The sequence below is a fragment of the Coturnix japonica genome, chromosome 14, assembly GCF_054131305.1.
Source record: "Coturnix japonica strain WE chromosome 14, WE-NBRP24, whole genome shotgun sequence".
In the NCBI taxonomy this organism is placed as follows: Eukaryota; Metazoa; Chordata; class Aves; order Galliformes; family Phasianidae; genus Coturnix; species Coturnix japonica.
The window spans coordinates 12,590,728-12,613,470 of NC_140676.1; the positions used below are offsets into that span (position 1 = coordinate 12,590,728).

Consider the following 22,743-nt stretch of genomic DNA (forward strand, 5'->3'; position numbering starts at 1 on the left):
ATAAAAAACAAACTTTTCCCTGGTTTACAGCACTCACAAAAATTATGAAATCCTAATGGCTTATCCAACTTGATCCATGCAAAATAACAGTTGGTCAATCATTGCTCGTGCATAGCTGATTCCTAGTAAGTCTGATCTATCACGCTGGTCATTGTATAACAGAAATGCTCCTTTTGTCCACAAATATTTTTTGTCAATAACGAATTATAAAGCAAGCCTCTAAACTGTATCCTTAGAGCGACACCACGAAAAATCACATAGAAAACTCTTAATCATCTTTTCAGCTAATCTGAATACAGTTTACAACATAAAACTACCTACCCTGCAGGACTCAAAGTTGCCTTCCTGTGCTAAACAACGAGCAACAACGCTGTCAGAAATTTCACAGCAATAAATAAATATGACCGTTCACTCCAATCCATAAAGCTCTTACCTGAGGCTGGCACTTGCAGCAGACTATGCCACGACTGCACAGAAATTCTCTGAATACCTGATCCTGCAGCTCCTTTATGCTGTTCTGTGCACTTCTCCAGAAACTGAAGAAATCAAGGTTTCCCCAAGTTCCTACACGTTCAGCAGCCAAGCTGCCTCTCCTGAAACACCTGATCTGTTTGGGGAACACCTCCTAGGAGCCAGGTGGTGGTGTTAGTCCACAAAGGACTGCCTGCATAGGCACAGCTAATTCTGCAGGACCCTCCAGCTGCAGCCATAGGCAGGGCTACATATTCCCAGCTGCTGCAGATAGAAATCTGATTGCAGTCATTTACTTTAACACTAGATGAGGTACATTTACATACCTTTATATTTCTGCATAGACAAAAATTCTCTGAACCGTACCCCTCTGGTTAGCCCATAGAAAAGGAGAAAAGGTTGAAAATAGAATATGTCTATTGTACTTAATTTATACTACTGTTGCTAAACTTCCCAGATACCTCATTTTGCTTACTTTATGTATATTTGAATATATACCAAACATGGATCTCCTTCCAGAAGTACATATAAGGATCTCAGTGCCAGGGAATGTTATGGAACAGATCACCTTGAGTATGATCATATGGCAGGTGCAGGACAAACTGGGGATCAGGCTCAGCCAACATGGCTTCATGAAGGTCGGATCCTGCCTGACCAACCTAATCTTCTGCAACCAGGTATCTTGTTTGGTGGATGAGGGAAAGGCTGTTGACATAACCTACCTAGCTTATAGCAAAGCCTTTGACACTATTTCCCGTAGTATTCTCCTGGAGAAACTGGCACCCCATGGCTTGGACAAGTACATACACTCTTTGCTGGGTAAAGAACTGGCTGGATGGCCAGGCCCAGAGTACGGTGGTGAATGGAGTTAAATCTAGCAGACCACTGGTCACGAGTGGTGTTTAAAGGGCAGATGTAGCACTTAGAGGCATGGTTTAGAGGGTAATATGGGTGTTAGGTGGATGGTTGGACTAGGCCACGCTAGAGGTCTTTTCAAACCTTATGATTCTGTTACTCTGTGATAGCAGAGGCTCACCTGAGGCTGATCCAGAACTTGCATTTTTAAATATGCATTCTTGTACTGCCAGATTTACTACCTATCAGGCATAAAATGCAGTGCAGATTGGACCATCTGTGAGGGAATGTGAGAAGAAGGGTTTCTATTCAGTACTCTGAGCTGTTTCTCTGCAGGAAATTTTGGTACAAGATGCCAAATGGAATCTGGAAATATGTATTATATATGTATTAATTTTGAATTTATAATTAGAACAAAGTAAAGAAAGGAAGACATAGCAAGCAGGGCTCAGTGCCCTGCTTGAGGTAAGTTAATAGAACATTGGGAACAAAAGATGCTTAGTTCTGTGCTGCTCTCAAAGGTGGTGGGAGGGCAATGTAGGCCAGTGGTGGCTGCTCTAAGCTTTGTACACAGGTCTCTTCTTTTTCTCAAAATTAAATGTATTTCAGACTGCTTACTCACTATTCTGATTACCATAAACCAATTGGTCAGCTTGATAATTCACCAGATCAACACTTGTCTTATCCCCCCTCAAATTATTCAGTGAATAACAAATTACCTCTTAAGATATTGAGGAAGACAACAAGACAACAACCATTATGCTTCCCAGAAAGTAGCCCCACAAAACAACCAGCAAAAAACAGTCTGCAATTGCAACAAAGACCAGAGCAGAGACATTAACCCAAGCAAAATCAGGAATCAGAGCAGGTGCACAGAGTCTACAGAAGGCAACTTGGGTCTGGCAATGATTGTAACAGCAAAAAGCTTTAAGTTATCCCCTGCAGCAGGTGATGGGCACACTATGGGTGTCCTTCTGCTGTGAATGGAGCCACAGCAGACCTCACCCTTCACAACCAACAATCAATATTTACACAAAACCCACAGAAAGTTGATAAGTCCACCAGACTGCAAAAGAAAGTCAACAAGTGTTTTCAGCAGAAAGAAAATATCTGCCTGTTTGAATGTGCAAGATGCCAATAGATGTATGTAGGTGGTAGAAAAAAGCAATGTCCAACTCACTGCAAAGAGCAAAGACGAGCTACAGCCAAACAGAGCATAACCTGGCTCCTTGCCCCACTGCATTTATAGTCTGCCCTTGTAATGTGTGTGGTCTAAAATCACTAACTTTAAAGTTTCTGATGTGGGAATATATAACTGTGTGTGGGAAAATGTATTCTGTTAACATTTATGTACGTTTAGCAGGCATTCATTTCAAAGTGAGTTCTGAGATACAAAAATAGCAGAAATATGCAAGGGAAAATGTTCAATGTTTTTCTTAGGCCTTATTCCCATCTGTTAGATTGAAGTATTCAATTAGACACAGAACTATTACTTTGACTTATAAAGCACCTTTTCTCCAGAAAATACATTGCTGTTTACAGAGGATTCATTCACCTTCAGCACACTCTAGAAAAATAAATACTATTAAACTCACCTCTGCAATGGGACATCTGAATGAATAGTAAGTAGATTACCTGTGAGCTAATGGAAAACTAGGAGACAGAAAATAAAACAGGACTCCTAGTTCCTAGCATCATATTTTAAAACACTAGATACGTTGTTAATGTTTATGTTTTTAAGCTGAATGTTGTGGAACTGTTTGAAGACACCTCTAAGAGGCAACAGAACAGTTCAGAAAAAAACAGCTTGAGAAACCAAAAGGCTACTTTTCCTTTCTTTTTTTCTTTGCAGTCTGTCAACAATACTCACAGTGGCATTAGACACACCTGCCTTGGGATACCATTTGTCAGCTTTGCCTGGTGCTGCACAGGACATCATAAAATATTTTTATAAGTGCATTCCTTTTAACTTGTAAACAATGCTACAGTGAGTGGCTTGAAAACCTTGTACTCAGGAGAGCTTGGACCATATCTCACCAGTGCCAGGGAGGAAGTAAAAAAAAGACATGACAATAGATAAAGATGAACAAAGGATAACAAAAGATAACAAAGGAGAGAAATTGTTTTCAATAACAGAGAGTAGCAGAAACAGAAAAAAAGCAATTAAGAAGAGCTAAAAGCTACACGACCCACTGCCACAATATGGTTAATAAATACATATATTTTTTTTAAATGCATAGCAACAGCCCTTGATGATCTTCTCTAGCTGGCATGAACCTTTAAACCTCCTGTCTAGAGAGCAGATTAGACTCAGCTTTCCTTTTGCTATTTACAGGCAAGCTACAATAGCAGAATGCTGCAATCCAGTGATTGTGCACCAACACAGATACCCCATGCTAGGAAAATTTGTCCTCCACTGGCCACAACATCATCACAACAACATTGTGCAAAGTGGCTGACAGTGAGAGATAAAGGGGATCCTCTCAGTATTAGGTCAAAATTAGTGACAACCTCTGCTGTGAGCATCGTGAACACAAGTCCATCTACCATAATAAAACAACTATGAATTACACAAGGCTACCTGACAGCAGAACCTGCAACTCATAAATGAACCTTTACTTAGAAATTAAACAAAAACAAACAAACAAACAAAACAAACAAACAAAAAAACCCCCTGCGTCTGGTGCCTAAATGTATATCTTATGTGTGCAAGGATGGAAGGCTGACATTTAACTATAAATAAATATTCCTAAAAGATACTTGAGAAGTTGGTTTACACAGTAAATTGTGCATATTTACAATGCATGTTATGGACAGAGCCATTGTTACGCTTGCTCCTTTCTCTTTTAACTCCCAACTAAGTTACGGGAAGATGAGCTTTTCCACCATGTTATATGAGTCTGTGGTAACTACCTAGGTTATAGACCCATGTTATTCCTACAGCAATCAGAAAATCGCTCAGTACAGTTTGCTTTCAGACCTTTGCTCAGCTTCCTTCTTACAGAAAAAAATGCTTCTCAGCAGTTTGCTGAACAAAAGCACATACTGGTCATTTGGCAAACAATATTATGGTTATGCAACTGACATCATCAGCCTTTCTCCGTTAGCACTTATATACGTAGCATATGTTCAAGGCTCATTTGCCATGCACTTGGCTGCAACATGGGAGTCCCAGATGGAGAACTAGCTTTGTCATATCCATGTTGACCTCCATAAAATGTTTCCACATACAAATTAAAGAACATATAAAAATAGAAAGTGGAGATAAAGAAAACACTCTGGTGGGGCTTCTTTTTAATTATACATCTTCGTCTTTGTTCTGTTCCAAAACACTAAAAATTAGTACTGTAGGCAGAGACTGGGTGCTAGAGGCCCACTGAATAGTAGTGTCTTACTGATCTGATGTAACAGGAAACATCTGTGCTAAATTCAGAGTTTAACAGCTCTTCCTATTTTCCATTTCAGTTGTGGAACATCCACAGCACACTATCAAAACTTGTTTGAATTCGCAGTCACGGTCACTTCAAGTCTAACACTGATCTATTGTTGTGCTTCATTTCAACAAGTACAGACTTTAGAACACCAATTTGTTTAATCAAATATCCTGTGTTTAATCCCAAACTCACAGATTTGCAGTTTCAGAAGACACAAGAATGACAATACTTTCTCGCAGGCTACATTCATGTGTATTTCTGTGAAAATAGACAACTCCTCTTTTACCATCCAGCAGCACCACAACAAAACTTCCCTATCACTTGAATTGGTCTCCCGAGCAAGCTGATTTCCAGCCTACAATCGCCACCAAAATGAGAGATCACTGAGCTCTGAATTTTATGTATTACAACATACAGGAAGTCATCTTCAAAAAGGAAAGATGAGCTCACTAAAATATCTACTATACTGTGTCATTTGAAGTGACTCAGATGCCTACAACCACTCTCCAAATAAGCCCTACCTACCTTCTGCCCTGCCAAGAAAAACAAGGCAAATATTTTCTATACCTTGTCCTTTCCATTGCTTGGTAAGATCTAGTTTTTGAGCTGTTTTCTTATAAACTGAGCTGGAATTGTCCTGATGAGACGTATGTGGAAATAAACCAACAGGCCACCCTCCTTCAGTTTAGCTGGATTTTCATTTCGACATTTTGTTTGCTCTTATATACTGACTATATGGATTACTCAGTCAGCTATGCAAAATACAGTTAATCATTTGGTCTTCTCACTTTAAGATGTCAACTTGTACTTCAAGTGGTTAAGTAGTATATATATTTCCAGCTTAGATAAATCTAGTGTTCATAAATGAGTCTGAGATTATCAGTGTGAGAGTATTACCAGTGATCTACAGTTATATATAGGTAAAATTTTTCCTAAAGTCTCCCATACGCATCTGAAAGATCATTTGCAGATAACGCTCAGCTTATCACATGCTACAATTTTGAGTCTTCTCCAGAAAAACTTGCAAAGTAGAGTAACCCTTTTAAAAGCCAACACCATGGGCCACATGTCCCATTACCACAGCAGTAAGCAGACTGAGAAACCACTGTTAAATTTCATATTCCTTCACACCTACAAAATTACCAAGTAAGAAAGAAAAGAGCAAGAGTGATTATACAAACTCACAATACAACTCCTATTGAACAGATGACATCGCTTGTCCCAAATCAATGAAGACTGCTCAGACTGATTCAAAAGTATATGCCAAACAGAACATGAAACTGAGCTAAAACGTTAAGGTTCAGAAAGGTTAAATACTTCCAATATTGTTTTATTGCTCCATTCTTCTGTCTGGCTCCAGACACTTCAGAAAGGATAAGTTTCTGAAGATGCTTTCAAGTAGCTTTTGAGACCAGAATCTCAGAAAGTGTGGAGTAGGTTTTAAATGTATATTTATCCCACCCAATGCTCAAAGTATTTAAAGGCTCCTTACATCACTTAAGTAAGCCAATTTTCTGCCCATTAATCTTCTCTAATGTTGTACAACTGTAGAACTGCCAGAATACACCCAATCTAAGAGTTTACTAATTCAGAATCTGACTTTAGCTAGAAGACTAATGAGTCGTTGATTGGCCTTGGAAGAAACAAAGCATTTGGGGGCCATAATTAACCACCTCAAACAGTTTGATAGAGAAGGCTATTTGGAGTGAGGGAAGATGATGAAAGGTATTTCAGGGAAAGTCCCTTTTCACCCATTGCCCTTTCTTTTGTTTTTTATTGTTTTTTTTCTTTTAAATCTTCAACTTTTAGTTGGTGGTCAGAAGCACTTGTTACAGAGACAGGTGTCAAAAAAAAATCACACAGTTCGTGGATACAGGAGAAATGACTGCCTGGAAATGTTTTTTTCCTAATGATTAGTCTATCTGTGCTTGTATATGTTCAAGTAGCAGGTTTTTTTTTCCTCATTTTCCCTTTTACTCAAAGGGATTTTTGTTTCATCATTCAGATTTATTTGTTCATGTCTACTTTGTATATTTTATTCCAATTATTCTTCTTTCACCTTTGTTGTCTCCGTTTGTTCTTCCCTTTTCATAAAGGCTCAATTTCAGTGGCATCAATTTCACAGAGATGTAGGTTTTGCTCTTGTAACTCCTAAGAGTCATCATCAATCAGCATATTAATATTTAATGTCTTTCAAGTTCTTTTGCTTTGGCATGGTTCTCTGCCTTTTATTTTAAGTGCTTTCAAGTGTATCCTCTTCAAATATGTTGCCTTCAATAAGCCCTAGTTGTCTTGTTCTGGCTGTCCTCTTTATTCATAAGAGCCATCAATCAATTTCTGAACTGCTTTCTATCTGCTATCAAAAACTCTCCCTCCAAGCACAGTAGTAGAAAGGAAAGGGAGAGAGCACTGCTGTTCTTGCCATGCATTCATTTCTTCCAGATGGGTTTCTGTTTGGTGTGAAGGAGGTGAACAAGCAATGCAGCTTCAAACAGCATTATTGCACTTGTGTTGTTTTTGCTTAGAGCCATAAAGCTCAATTCCCAGGGGAAAAAGGAAAAAAAATGGAAGCTGGACTGGGTTTGAGTCTTCCAATGAGATTTGTTGCAAGTATTTAGCTGCTTCACACACACTCCAGTGAAGTGTCTGGCCTCTGCACTGGGTAGCAGAGATGTAGAGCACTTTGCCATAAACAGGAGTACCCTAGCAGGGGTTACCAAAGCCACACATACTTATTACAATATTGAAACTGCAGCACTGTGTCATATATGGAAGTCAGAAATCACAGCTATATGAAATTCTTGCTTTAACAATGATAAACTCAATATAAAATTTTACAGGCTATATAATCATCCCTGAGATAGAACACAGACAATACTGAAAGCCTAAGTAAGATAGAATGCGGGTGGGGAAAGTTTGCAGCTTGGCTGTATGACCCTTTCTAGTAGCATACAATCAAGCAGAAACATAGCACAGCACACAGCAGAACTTACTGTAAAAAAAAAAGAAAAAAAAAAAAAAAGTCAGGGAGCAGTTCAGCTCCTTGACTTTCTTAGGGCAGGAGGAATATGCAGGCATAGAATATTCCATACACAATGCAAAAGCATGGGCAGCCCAGATTTACTGGGATTTGCTCTGCACTTTTACTTGGTTCAGCTGATCTGTACTTCACTGATTTGTGGAGCTTTCAGTGACTTGCTCCAAGTGAACAGAGTATCCATAAGGCAGACACATAAGCTGAAGAATAGCATTCCTTTAAAGCAACTAAACAAGCCATGTATTGTTACAAAAAGCACTATGCTAACAGAAGGGAACAAAAAATGCTTTTTTTTCTTCAGTTGAAAGTAGAAGCAGATGACCCATTACTGCACAGTTCTCTTTATGTTTGGCATTTGAATCTTGGATCTCTTCTTTGTTTACAACTAATGCAAGGTATTCAGTGAAGCATACTTTTAAATTTATAAAAAATTACATTTATGCAGAATATATTAAACTTCAGGGAAACCAAAAAGCACAAGAATATAATTGTTAGTCCCAGTTGCGCATTCACAGGAAAAGTCAGACAATATTACCAGTAATGAATCCTGGGAAGAAGGCTGCTTTACCAGGGGCTGCTGAGTATAGAATCCACCTTGTAAAAGAAACTCATATTTCCCAAGACTCCGCTTAAGAAAAAGAGTGGTTTTCTTTCATATGAGTAAGCCAAGTTTGCTTACCAATCATTTATAAATGTAATACTGAAAAGTATGATTGCTGAGTAGGGCTGCTGGCAAGTTCCAGGCTGAGCAGATGTTGTATGTTTGACATAGGCCATGAATCCACACAGAAGTCCACCTAAAAATACCTCTTCAGAGTAATTTGATATTTAAAAAAATCTTAGGAATGATGAAACAAATAAATATAAATTATAAACATAATAAATTCTGGATTAAAAAGTTGCATTAAAAATTCAACCATATAAAAAAGCTCCTTACTCTATAACCTCCGATGTATTCATATAACCATTTATATGAATCTTTTTTCAGATGTCAGTGGATAATTATAGGAACACAGAGTGGGTTCTCAGCTGATGAAAATCATTACAGCTTCACAGAAGCCAATTTATTCCAGCTGAAGTTCTGGTCCATAAAACCTCTTCTAAACCCCAAAGAACGTCTTGTACTACAATGTTATTGGTCATCAGGTGACTGAAAACCATCCTGATGAACAGTTTGGTATTGGGAACAATAAAAAAAAAAGACCATGTGAAATTTCTGTTCCATGTCCCTTTATTTAAGTTGATTAAGAAAATATGTTTCAGAAAAAGCTTGCATGGTAACACACACCATTAGTCACGTGCTGCTTTTCAATAATGAAACCATAAATTTTATTATAGATGTGAATAAGTGCAAGATGTCTAACTAATTGGAACATTAGCCAAAAAGCAGATGGTGATTCTGATTAAGAGCACACCTCCTGGGTGTATGGCGTACAAGCAGTATCTCTAGCAGATGAGAGAAGCTTATCAAGCCCTTTAACAATATACACATAAACCAGATATAAGTACAGTAATACAAGCTTGAAATTTATTTTTGGGTGCTGCATGTTTAAGAAAAGATTCTGTTTCATGTAAGGTAGGCAAGCATTAGCCTCCATACAGCACAGCGTATGCATTCTCCTTTGCATAAATAAGGAATCAAATAGAAGAACAGTCTGGATTATCTCTTTTTGAATTTGGGATTAAAAAAAAATATCCAGAACACTGGAGTAGATATGAATGATATCACTGTGGAAAATGAAGTAATATGAAAATGCTTGGTGCCAGGGGGGTGGGGGGGTGGGGGTGGGGGAAATCGGATTCACCAATTTGGAAGAATAACAGTTTTTCTTAAATTGATCATTTACATTTTATGGTTGACATATTTAAAACTTAAATATTGGAACTTAAGTTCAGGTAATTCTTAAGATAAAAAGTTTTTACAAATACCAGGATATACCACTTGCCTTACGCACAGCAGCAATAACAAATATACCCACTCTAAGGAATAAATATTTCCCTCACTCTAGAAAGTCACACCAGTATACTACATAACTGTTATATTCTGGATGGTATTTTCCTACATCGTTTCTCCATCCTTATTGTTCTTGAGATTTCCATTCCCTGACTTTATAGAACCTGTGCTGGGCACATCTTTTAGAGATCTTGGCCTTTGCTGATGTTACCAGTGAGAATGCATGCAAAGCGGAATCCCACAGGTCATCCTTCCTTGACAGAAGTCAACTGAGGTGTCCCAGCACTACCCAGTTTAACTCAGTGTTCTCTGATTCACTAGTGGTCTACTATGAAGACCTAGAACATCCTCTTTTTTAATCTGGAATGGTTTTCCTCAGTAGTTCTGTAGCACTTACAGCATCTCACACAGGTTCAAATGACAAAGCCATTTAAATGTGTGATGGAACACGCAGCAAGTAACTGAACAGCTGTTGTATAGTTCTCCTAAGTACCTATCTCCATTTTTTTCTATTAACATAATGCATAGAAAATGCTTTTCTGTTATACTTGCTATATAAGGAACTAATTCCTGAAACAATTTAGGTTATACATTTGTAGATCTTCATACTTTCTATACAAATACTGTCATTAACCAAGAGGAGAGAGTGGCTCAACAGTAAACGACCAGATAAACATGTTGAAGACTGCAAGGGTTAGAATTTCAATATTTGGATTCATAGAAAAATTATTTATCAGCAATCTTCTGCCTCTAATGAGCACTGCACTGCAAGAGATATATTCTTTTCTTTATGTGCAGATAAAAAGGTAATTGGAATTATTCACACAAATCAGATAGATCAGATCCAGGAAAAAAGAAAAACACTACAACAATGCCTAGTGTGGCATACTTCCTCCAGAGTATAATCCTATGTGCTCTTTGTGGACTAATGTACCATAGCACACAATTTTGTGCTACCTAAACTCATCTTGAATATGCTGTGAAAACTCTCATTCAAATACTAGAGAATTATCCCATAGCACTGCTTAACTCTGTCACCATTATTGCTGATGTTACGTGAACACGGCAGAAAGATAAATTAATGCTAGCAATGACTGATGCAGGATTGCCAAATGAAACATTGCAAGGAGAAAGCCAAGTTCCGGTACCTCCTCCTTCTGTGACTCCTCCACATATCATTTTTCCTCTTATCAATTTAAGCAACCATAGAACAATCTAGGTTGTAAAAAAAAACATCAAGATCATCAAGTTCAACCATCAGTTCAATTCTTTTCTAAGATGCTTGTAACACCATTGTTGGCAATATCAACTAACATAAGGCTAATAATGAAACAGATAATGGAAATACACGTGCTAAGGCCTGTGCTGCCACGACTGCACTATTACTGCCAAATAGGTTGTTGGAAATGAGCTAGAGGACATCTCAGGAACTCTGATCAACATGGGAAAATGATAATGCTCCAGATTGTATAACCAGGCCCTCAGAGGAGCATTTTGTCCTGCTCATTGGAACCCACTCCACGGCAACATACGCCGACTACTTGAGAGACGTTTTTGTCTTGCCAGACTGCAGTTCACTACAGCATTCACACACCTCACCTTAGTTAAGATCCTGCATTGATTTGCAGTATAAAACACATAGCATTCATAAGAATTTCTTCTCTGAAGTGACTCCTATAATTATTACATACATTTCATTACGTTTATCTAGTTGCCAGTGGAGAGAGGTGTTAATTGTGCTTCACTAATTTTTTCTTTTTTTTTTTTGTGATAAAAGTGTGTTCACTAAATTTGAAAGGAAATATTTAGCAATTATTCAAGAGCAACTTTATCACTGTAGTAAGAGTTTGTTACATTTAGAATTCTAAAGGTTTCTCACACATTTTGTCTACATTAATGAAACATTCAGACTAACCTTCAGCTCTCACTGTTATTTCACAATGTGTTCAGATTGAGCTGTTGACCAACCAAATTAGAGTTGCTATCCACGGCCTTCAGCAGTATTTCAAAGCACAAACACCCTTAAGTCCGCTGCGTTCAGAGCTGAGTACTGCTGAGCAGGTAAGAGGATCCAATTCCAAATTACTCTGCCACAAGTGGCATAAAATAAAAAGGAAAAGGCTGGAAATAGATAAATTGTTTCATTGTCCAAAAAAATGAAAAAGTGGGCCACTGGACAGGAGGTTTCAAGGTTAATGATTAATGGGCAATGGAATTCTTGCAAAGCATTGATAGCTCTGTCCCTTTTCTCATCTATTGGCAGATTTTAGCAGTTCATTTCCCAGCTCTTACTCAGACAAAGAAGAAATGAAAAGTTCACAACTTCTCTCTGTTTTGTTGATTTCTTGGATCATCATCCCAACAAATGCACATGGAGGAAAGAAAAAAGGTAATATTCCTTCCAACATAATTATCAACTTCTTTCGAAATGTTTGTTATGAAATGTAAGTAGTATCGAATATCCAGCAATCAAGAAGTTCAAATGTGTGGGTTTTTTTGTTTGTGAGTATTCCCTTAATACATGGTACTTATAACTGTCTCCACTTATTGGAAAATGTAGCTGTTTGTAATGAAAACAAAACTTTCTCAATTGAAATCTATACATTCTAGTATAGATTTCAGGTAGACCGACCTTTAATGAAACTTCTGCTGAAGGCTATATTAAAAATGCATTAGTTTGAAAATATATACTGAGCTGGTTGCAGTTAATGGTCCCCTTGGTGTGGAAACATTCTGTTCAGTCTCTTACTATGAATAAAAATCTCTAGCTGTCTGACAATGTTGAAGCTTTCAATTTCTGAGCCAGCTGTCTTTCACTTCAAGTGAGTGGCAATTTTCAAGTGAAGGAGACGTATCTGCATTATGTTTGTTTTGTGAGAGAAAAACAGTGGAGGATCTTTATCATTTATGTGGGGATACAACTATTTCTGTGCTTGTGACAATACACATTAAGTCAGTACCCATGAGATTGCTGCAGAAGGACACCACATCACAAAACTGTTTCATAAACCTCTCTGCTGTGCCTGACAAAGACAGTTTCTTTGCTGTCCTTATTTCTAAGCTGTACATAGCAACAACTGGTTTTCCTCCTTATCTGACTTCATTTCTAATACTCCACGTCTGGAGGGGTTAAATGCAACTTTTTCCTCAGCTGGAAGTAAAACAAGATTAGCTCATTTGCAGAAGTATCTCTTATTTTACTGTGTTTTGCACTTATGTTAATTCCTATTAACAGTCATAAAGGTAATTAGCTATAAAAATGCTTTATATGTAATAGGCACAGACCTCTTTTCTTTGATCCTGCACACTAAACTTCACTTGGGGTTTCATTTTGAGCAATGTAAAATCTTGATGTAAAACACAATGAGAACTATAAATATCAAATAATGTCATAATTTGGCTCAACAAGGCAGCAAGGCCTGCACGCCTCTGTGTAAGCTGCTAACTCTCAGCAAGCTAGTCAGAAATCTTCATCAGGTTCTGTATATTTAGGAGAACCAAACACCAGAGCATTAATCACAGCTCTCATGCCAGCTCACACTCTCCAGCCCTCACCTTCTGTGGCACTTTTAGAGCAAGGTCAGCCACTTCACTGTCTCTGTCTCCCTTTCCCCTCATGACCTACTACTGCCATGTCAGTGGACTTGTTTGCTCACTGCTGCTGTAGCTTAAACTTTTGCTGGTGGGCAAAAAAGGTGGGGTACCTTTAAGATAAAATAGACCATGGAAATGGATTACGCAGGAACTTAAATTGTTATTTTTTAATTTATTCCCCAATCATATAGCTAGATCTGTTAGGAACATCAGATTCTCCAAAGCCTATATAGAGCTCTTCAATAAAACACATTGCACATGGGGTATCCTGAGCTACCACCGATATAATTGTTTCTACATGAAGCTGAAAAAATACAAACAATATTAGAGACTAACAGAATATTTAAAAGCTGCATAAATTGCAGAAAGAAATCAAAAGTCTGCTAAGATGAAGAAGATAGATAACCTTTAACACTGAAGGTGAACATCACTTCCACCAGCTTACAATTCTTCAGAGTTCACAATAAATACTAAAGATTAATGATGACCTGTGCCCTAACTTTCCATGCATTCTGTGTGATTTGGGTTCTGTGTGATCTAATACTAACTGACAGAAGAACAGAGACTAAAGCCCACCTACTTTAAGGACACAAGTGATCCAGTCTCCTAGTTTGAGAGTTATAATTTTCCAGCAAAGAGTGAAAGCAAACTCCTTACCTGGAACAGAATGGCACAGCAATCTCTTTCTCTGATTTAAACTCTTTGGCTAGAACGTCTTGCAACTACAAGCTCAAACTCATCTTGGGTGGGTTCATTCAATTGTTAAACACTTTTATTTTCTTATCTCATTGTACAGCCCAGGTTATACAACACACTTCATTTTCAAAATATAGTTATGTCTAATCCACGTGGAGCTTTGTAACAGGGTTGCACTGGCAGTGGTACAATCATAATGATGTAATTCATAAGACCATATGGTCCCATAGGGTGGCCTTAGCACAGTGACCTTTTTCCTATATGTTAGCTAGAATTAGGAGACTGTTCACTGAAACTAAGTCAGATTCATACAGTATGATAGCTTGGCAGCAGGTGGACAGACCAACAGCCACTTCCAAGAAGCATGATTAAGATTTCCTGTCAGCACAAGAAATAACTCGCAAAAGAACCAGAAGAGGACATCTATCTTTATGTGCCAACAGTGGGTGATAATGCTTTGGCAGTAGGTCAAATGTGAATTACAGTTTCTTTTCTAAATAAAACTGATGCTTTTGATCCAAGCAAAGACAAAAAAAATCACCATGGTTACACTCAGTAGCCTCTTCCAATGAGACACTGGAACAGGCTGCCCAGTGAAGTTATGGATGCCTCGTTCCCAGAAGCATATAAGGCAAAGCTGTATGGGGCTGTGAGCAACCTGAGCTAGTGGGAGGTGTCCCTGCATACAGGGGACATAGAGATTCTCAACTACCCATTGAAAGCAGGTGATCTTAAAGGTCCCTTCCAATCCAAACCATTCTATAATTCTAGAAATAAATAAATAAATAAATAAATAAATCACACTTTAAAAAATTGATTGCATGTTTTATGCTCATGGAGCATGCAGGTAAAAATGCAGTAAACCAATACCTTCTCATACTGTGCAGGTAGCTGCTCATCCAGTCCAGAACTCTGCTCCTGAGCAAGTTAAATCGACCAGCTGAGGCAGTCAAACATGAATATTCTCTGATTTTTTGAATGTCCATTAACATTAAGAGCCAAAATGCATCTAAGAGCATGAGTTATGCCAAGTTAAGAAGCTAATAAATCCAACAACATAATCAAATACTTATTTTAATAGAGGAGAAGGGCTGGCATTCCATGTCCATCCACCTCTAAAGAAACCCAAGGCCTCAGATACTTGACTGGGTGTTTTTATTTAATCTACCTTTAGAGACGACAGATGAGTCTCCAAAATCTTTTAAAACAAAAGGGAAAGGTTGGAGTTAATTATACATTTAGTGACATTAACGTCTTATACAGCTCTTGGTTTGTGCCACTGGTGGCAATCAATTCACAAGCCTCTCCATTGCGCTAGTATAACTGCTTGTAGCAAAACAGCATGGAAACTGATCCTGGTTGAAAAATAGTACTATTCTTTTTCCTGGTCATCCTCTTTTTTAGCTGAATTCATTTCCTCTTTTCGTTCACTGTAAGCAAAACTTCTTTTGTTCACAAGTAAGCAAAAAACTGTAATGGGACAATGATAGGAGCCACAGGATATCAAGACTGAGTAGGAGGCCCCAGGATGGGGACAGATCTGCTAAGAGTTGCTCCGGTAGCACTGAAACCAAAAAGTCTAGTGAGGAACTAAAAGACTCTAACCAAGGAGTCCATCTTTTAAGATTTGCTTCATCAAATGAAGAATCAGAAAATAAGCCTAATAACTCATAAAAGAATGTACATTTATTTTCTGTCTTGTGTTAATATTTACATGGGAAATGTCCAAAGCAATCTCCTTGAAAATGCACTTATTTTCTGTACCATCCACAACCTATCAGCCAGATAAAATAAAAAACGCACACCTCAGAGCTTTTTGGGAACCTGCTCAAATTAAAGCTTTGATTTCCTTCAGACTCTGTACACATTTCAGCAAATTAACCATGAAAAAAGACCAAAAACCAGATAGAAAATGTTTAACTATGAATAATTCAAATCCTATTCTAATTGCTTTCCTATTATTATCTCTTGTTTTAACAAGGCTATTTAGCTAAAAGTACAAATCCCTCTAATAATGAAACTGGTGTAGTATTTCTGTGAAATGTCTTTGTCTTTTCTTCCTCAGCACCACCCACTTAGCTAATTGCATGCAAACACTAAACACAGAACCATGAAGGAATAAGCATCCCTAATCAGACATGTGCACTGAAACAAAATCTCAACCCTTCAAGGACAGTGTAAATTCTGTTAGGCATTTTAAAGCCAAGGCAGGTCACTGAAGTTATTATTAGCTCAAATTAACACTCCCACAAGCTGTTGAATTCCTCACCTGCAGCCAAAAGGCACTCAATATGGTGCAGAATTTGCTAACATCTTTGAATGAACCAGAAAAGTAGCTCCTCTTCAGAAACATAAAATAGCCTTTTGATAAAATTATAGCCGATCTATGTACCAAATGGTCTATAGAAGCAGAGATATGGCATGAAATTGTTCCAAAGCAAAATAATTATAAATGTCTAAACAGAAACTTAACAAGAAAAAGATGACATCTGGCCTTACTAATGATATTGGTGCTATAATTTATACTTTATAGCAGGTTATAGACAAATAATTCATACCTCCATCTCAACTACAACATTAATATCTTATGTTAGAGATTTGTATAAGAATTTGAAGATAAGTCTGTGTAAAAACTGAGGTTTTTTCCTCTTGTGAGCAGTTCCCACTCCTGCCAAGAATTACAGAGATCTGAGCAGAATCACACAGCTCCAAAGATAATGCTGATTCTAATTGTGAAACGGGTTAAGAACTGATGAAAGCCCAGTAAGCCATCACTTTTGTATGTCAGGCACATTTCTAACAAAGTACTATAACAAAGAAGCCTGACAATAGTGCTCATTAGTAAGAAGCACTCCTACTTTAAAGATAGAATATTAGGAGGATTTATTTGAAAGTGAGGAGAAAGAAAATGTGTTAAAATCTATTTTGAGTCTACAAGATAATGCACAATATGATTGATATCTAGTGACAAATTTTCTACAAGAAGTGAAATTCTAACAGGAGGCAAAAAAAACAACGTATTATGAAAAATAAGACTAGAAATAGTTTCTACACAACCTAATACATAGGAACCTGGCACCTAAATAATTTAACTCCAAATCACACCATCATTCTCTAGAGCAAGATGGAGAAAACAATGAAGTTTGTAAATACACAAATTGCTGTCCTAAATACTGCTCCCTGTGAAAGTGAAGAGAATGAGAAACACAGACTAAACAGTGCCAAAATTGCAAAAGGGCTGAAGACCAGCACAACTGGACACACGTGTGCCCTTAGATGGACAGATAACAGCCAGCCCCAAGGTAGCTAAGCAGCCAGATCTGGGGTTGCCCATGCCACATTCCTGTTTGTGTCTTTCACTAGGAGGCTACAGCTCCACCACAAACCTCATTTGCCACAGCCTTTTCATATTCATTTTCATTCAGCCAGTGTCAAATATGTCAAATAGTACAGCTGGGAATAAAAACTGCAGGATACCCATTGGTCACTGCAGCGGAACACACCAGGTGCTGTGGCTGCAGTACTCAAGTAGGTCCTTTGAACTGTGCCATCCTAAAATTTTACAGGACATCACATCTCCAAAGCACCTGTAATATTAATGGTCACAACCTTAGCACAATCGGTTTTATTATCTGTGTTTTAAATGAGATACCAAAAGAAAATAATAATACAATTGGGCCAAGATTTCAGTATTCTCAGACAATACTCAGTGCCAAAAGTGGAATCCAAACTTCTAACTTCATGGTCCCATGCCTGAAGACACTAATTTTACCATTTTCTTTGCTAATCCACAGACAGCAAAGCATTTCTTCCACAACTAATGTACAGGTATCATCAAAATACAGGTCTTCACCCTTGGTAATACTACCTTTAGGAAGATGAATAAGGGCTACTACTGTTCTATGGCACCACTTTTTGAACAGGAACTGCCCTGAACTGAGCATATCAGTAACCAGAAATGAAATCTGTCATTTTCAGAATTAATCAGTAATGGGTTTTGCAGCAGGAACTGAAACGATGAAATGAAAATGCACTTGAACATTGTGTTTGCAGATTCTTACCGTTCAAAAGCAACTTTGTAAGATCTTATAACTAAAGTGAATAGTTGGCAGGCTGACTTGGATTTTTTTTTTAAACAATGTAACATCAAATCTATACAATGCTGTCCTTCATAAAATATGCACAGTGTGTAAAAAATAAAAAATTTTAAAAAAAAAAAATCTATAGTCTGTTGGCTGACACACCTAAAACAAACATGTTATAATTTTCATTTTCGCACTGAGACTGAATGAAACTGGTAAGAGAATCTGACTGTCAGAAAAATATTTTGTCCTGGTAACAGCAACATAAATGCCAGTTTTCCCCTCTTGATGGTGTGTCTAGAAAATGTTTATACAGAACCATTTCTACTTCTTTGAAGGCAGATTTCTGCTTAAGAAAGTTTCCCCATTACATTAGAAATGCAACACTCAGAGTGGAATGGTTTCTCATCGACTCCAACTCCTATCTCTCCTTGCCGGCTACTCCTTGCTCCTGCAGTCTCCCTGCCAGGCACACCCTGATAACAGCTTGCCTGTAAACCTTCCCACCCTGAGCCGTGCACCCAGCTGCTGCAGCTCTGTGACTCACCCCTAGGTGAGTCTTGGAAGCCTTCTTGGAAGGCTTGTGCTTGACACCGATAACAATAAAATGTGAAGACAACAGCTGTACATGAATGCAGGGTCACAGAAACCACTAGATTCCCGCTGGCAGACAGCCCTACGCCTACCTGCCACCACACATGCTTTCCAGTGTAATTCTCTTTCATTGCAGGAGCTCTGGAGAGTACCTGGAACTGTAGGAAGAAAGAAATCTAATCCCCACAGGCAGGATTTTGGCTCATTTTAAATATCTTCGAAACATGGCCGTATCCCTAAAAAAAACCCATCTTCATTTTAAAAGGAGTTCAGTTTTTCCTAAACCTATTTATAGATTGGAATTCTTTCACCTTATGCTCACTGAGTATCTTGCTAGCAACATTTTATTTTTAGAAGATTGTTTTGCCTGACAGTTTTTCAGACTCCGGTTAACCAATCTCCTGACAAATTCAAATTAAATACATGATAATTAAATACAGAGAAGTACTTCATTCTGTCATAATCTTTGGCTTCCTAGAACATCAGAAGCCATTACAAAGAAACTGATAAGGAAACTGAAGAAAGATACCTATAAGTTTGTGTGCATTAATTACTCTGTTTCAAGATAGCTTTTAGAGGAAGGCCTAACCACCTAGGCAACTTTTAGGCAGCCCATGTAAGATCTGTTTTTGAAGAGTCATTTCAATGACTGCCCTCAACAAACTGTTCCTGTGACTCACGTCAAACAGCCTGTAGGATTTACAGCTAGTCAATCAGGAACAGAAGAAAATTGAGGGTTCCCCTAACTAACCCTTTATTTTACTGACCAAGATTTTATCAGAGGTGCCAGAAGTAACTCAAGGTTTTCCCGTGTCTCCAGACTTCAAAGCCCCATATTTCTTTCCCCACAAAATACTCTGCCTTCCTTTCAGTCCTGCTGAAAGTTAGCTTTGCATTCATATTGGCAAACAGATCAGCTATTGTGTCCTCCCAGAATACTCCTTTTATCCTATGAGTCAGCAGCATCATCCTTAGATACCCTCTCCCAGTACCACATGCAGAACAGTATCACATGGATAACCAGTACAGCATTTTGTCTGGATGCATAATGCCTGAGGCATGTCTGGGCCAAAACCAACACAGCAGTAGCAGTATTTACACTCATAAAAGATCTTATTCATATTTCAACACTCGGTCAACATTTAATTTATGCTGCTGGGTGGAGTTATCCTTAAAAGCAGCACAGAGCGAAGCACAACACCACTAAGCTTAGGCAGGAGAGGTGAGAGGGCCAAGGACTGCTGGTGAAATGGATGCAAGTACCATGATGAGAATAGCTACATCACACATTCTACATGTGGTGGGCTGTCCTTGCATGCTGGCCAAACCCTCACTTTGCTGATGTGTTCACACCTTGCAGAGCCAAGGACAAGATTAGGAAAACTCATTCAACTGCAGTCTGTTGCCTGGGAGATTTAGAATATGTCAGTGCTTAACAACAGTGTAGAACAACTCTCTACTCTAGAACGTAACGCTACAGTAAACTTTGTGTGTTACACTGTCATTCTACATCCAGTAGAATTCTTCTCTGGAGAAATCAGAGAACAGAATTTCAGAAGCTATATTGGAGCGCTGTGCATCTCTCCCCCACAATTAGCCCTAGGCAACCTCTGCCCTTTGGGATGCTGCTGTGCTGCAGACACACCACTCAGCATGCTTCCCATCCAGAGGAATACATGACCCAAACAGAACTCATTGTAGCAAGGTCATGAACTAGTTTTCATGTTCTCTCAGTAAATCATCGAAGAAAAAAGAAAAAGAAACCTGTGAATATATATACATAATTATCATTTTCTCATTTTGAATTCATTCCAGCCCCAACACAGACTAGCCAGAGAATTTACAGCAGAAAGCAGTACCCCTTTAAAAAACAACAGACTAAATAGTTTCAACCTGGACTTTAGGATGGCAGAAACTCAAACAGCTTGACAGGCTACAGCTGAGAACTTCTGGCATAATACAAGACTGCTACAATTGGAAAGATTAGCACAGAGGAAGGGCAATACAAGAACGCATAACAGCAAAGGGACCGGCGCAGATCAAGTGGCATCTCAAAGGAAAAGTAAAGGAACTCACCCATCTCTGAAGATCTAGATCACAGGAAAGAGTCCACAAGGGAGGGATCTCCAACCAGAGACCCTTCCCCAGTGGCAGTCAGCCCCTAAATGGGGTCAAGAGAGGTGCAGCCAGGCTCCACCCCTTCCAGTCCCACAGCTGAATTGCCTTCACCTGTGCTCCCAGGGCTGACCAAGTCCTTTCCACAGGTGCTCCATCAGTGGGTCAGGCCATGACTCAGCAGTTCCCATACACAAGACTAACTTCTTTCCTATTTGTATCAGGGACAAAAGCGACAGATAGATGCAGACTAGAATTTTATTTCCTAATTGCATGTTTACTGCCTTTTTATTCCCCACTTCTCATGAAATGTAAAAGGACATTTTAATTATATCAAGAATTTGGAGGAAAATATTTAAATAGTATTTGTCTTCCACAAATATTTCAGGCACATACTTCAGATAAATAACTTTTCAATATCTGAAATTCATCAGGAAATGCTGAGCTGGGAGAGCTACCCATTAAAGAAACCTATGAATGTGACAGAGTGGTAATGACTGGTTAATTAAAAAAAAACAACAACAACAAAAAAGCAAAGTAATCTATCACTCCTGCACCCCAAAAGCTTTTGTCCAGGACTAAGTAAATTGAAAGCTGTGAATAAAAGAAGCAATAATGGCTGTGAAGGCAGTATACTTAGCACAAAATGAACATTAATTTTAACTAATAATTCTTACTATATTTCAGCAAACATGTCCCAAAGGATGACTGCTAACACAGAGCACCAACTCAGATTAGAAACAACACCACGGAAGCAACACTTATTGAAAAGGACAGAATATCTGCAGCATAAAGTTAGAAATCAGCATACGTAGAATATAAAGACTATAATTACATAACAGCATAATTACATTTAATTACCTGAAAGGTTAGCAAAGAAGTTCTAAAAAAATAAACTTCAGTTAATGGAAGGTTTTGCTGATAGGTTGGCTGGGTTCAGGTAGAAGAGAATATTTTCTTTTTTAAAAAATATCCCTCCACATGAATCCATAGAGAAAGTTATAGGAGTTGTTGAACCCAGTGTGGAGGAGTAATTGATGGACCTAATTCAAAATGGACTGAGCAGAGAGCAACTTTTCCTGCTTGCAATGCCAGTTATTTAGTTTAGGCTGTCTCCAATAAATCTGAACGAAATCCATGTTGCTGCTGTAAAGTGAAATGAAAGAGGAGAAATAGCTTCACTACTTTCATTTCTAACAGCGGACCCAGGCCCCATGAAAAGGGTGTGATGCACCCCCAGCTGCTAGCTACAGGAGCCTGAAAAGCAAGCAAGATCCACCAGTGTTCAATACAGATGTATGTAGAGTATCTGTAAACAGGTACACGCTTTTTTGGAAAGGAAAACAACAGCAAGCCAACCAACCAAAACAAACAAACAAACAAACAACCACAACCAAATAACCAAACATGAGAAGCGAGTTTATCATTAAATGTAACCATAGCAATGCAAAGTCTGTGACAGTAGAATTAGGACAAAGAACAGATTAATAGATAGTAGCCAGTATATTCTCCACATACAGGTTGATTATAAATTCTCATGTTCTCTGGGTCGCAGGCTGAACTGGGAACAATCTCAAAATACACAGACTAACAATGACAGCACCAGACTAAAATCTGAGTGTGGAGGTGGTGGGGAGGGTGCAAAATTGTCTATTTTTGGTGGGGAGGGGAGGCTCTATTTTCTTCAATGAGCTTGGTATAAATTGCTTTTATATATAATTCAGCTATCAAAAGCCACTTCTGTCACCTGCTGTTAAAAATGATCTTTTTCTTCCTTTCTTTTTTTCTGTAAGATTTTACAGAGTAAATAAAAATAACTGCTTTGGTAACCTGTCAGCATTTTGGAGATGAAATGCATTCAGCATTTTAGTACAAAGTAAAATGAATGTAACTTTTCAAATCCTATTGAGA

General features: G+C 38.3%; 1 protein-coding gene across 4 annotated transcripts in view; it reads left to right on the top strand.

Moving 5' to 3' along the window:
• LIPC (lipase C, hepatic type) overlaps positions 1 to 22,743 on the top strand; it is a 64,168-nt gene that overhangs the window by 16,724 nt on the left and 24,701 nt on the right. For 2 of the 4 annotated variants that reach the window (XM_085515667.1, XM_085515668.1), the window contains exon 2: positions 12,015 to 12,140. In XM_085515667.1, coding sequence (XP_085371793.1) covers positions 12,059 to 12,140 — 82 coding nt within the window. In that variant the 5' untranslated portion in view covers positions 12,015 to 12,058. Of the gene's footprint in view, positions 1 to 11,698; positions 11,813 to 12,009; positions 12,141 to 22,743 lie in introns of those variants that run through there. The other 2 variants (XM_015872405.3, XM_015872406.3) reach the window with 2 other exon arrangements.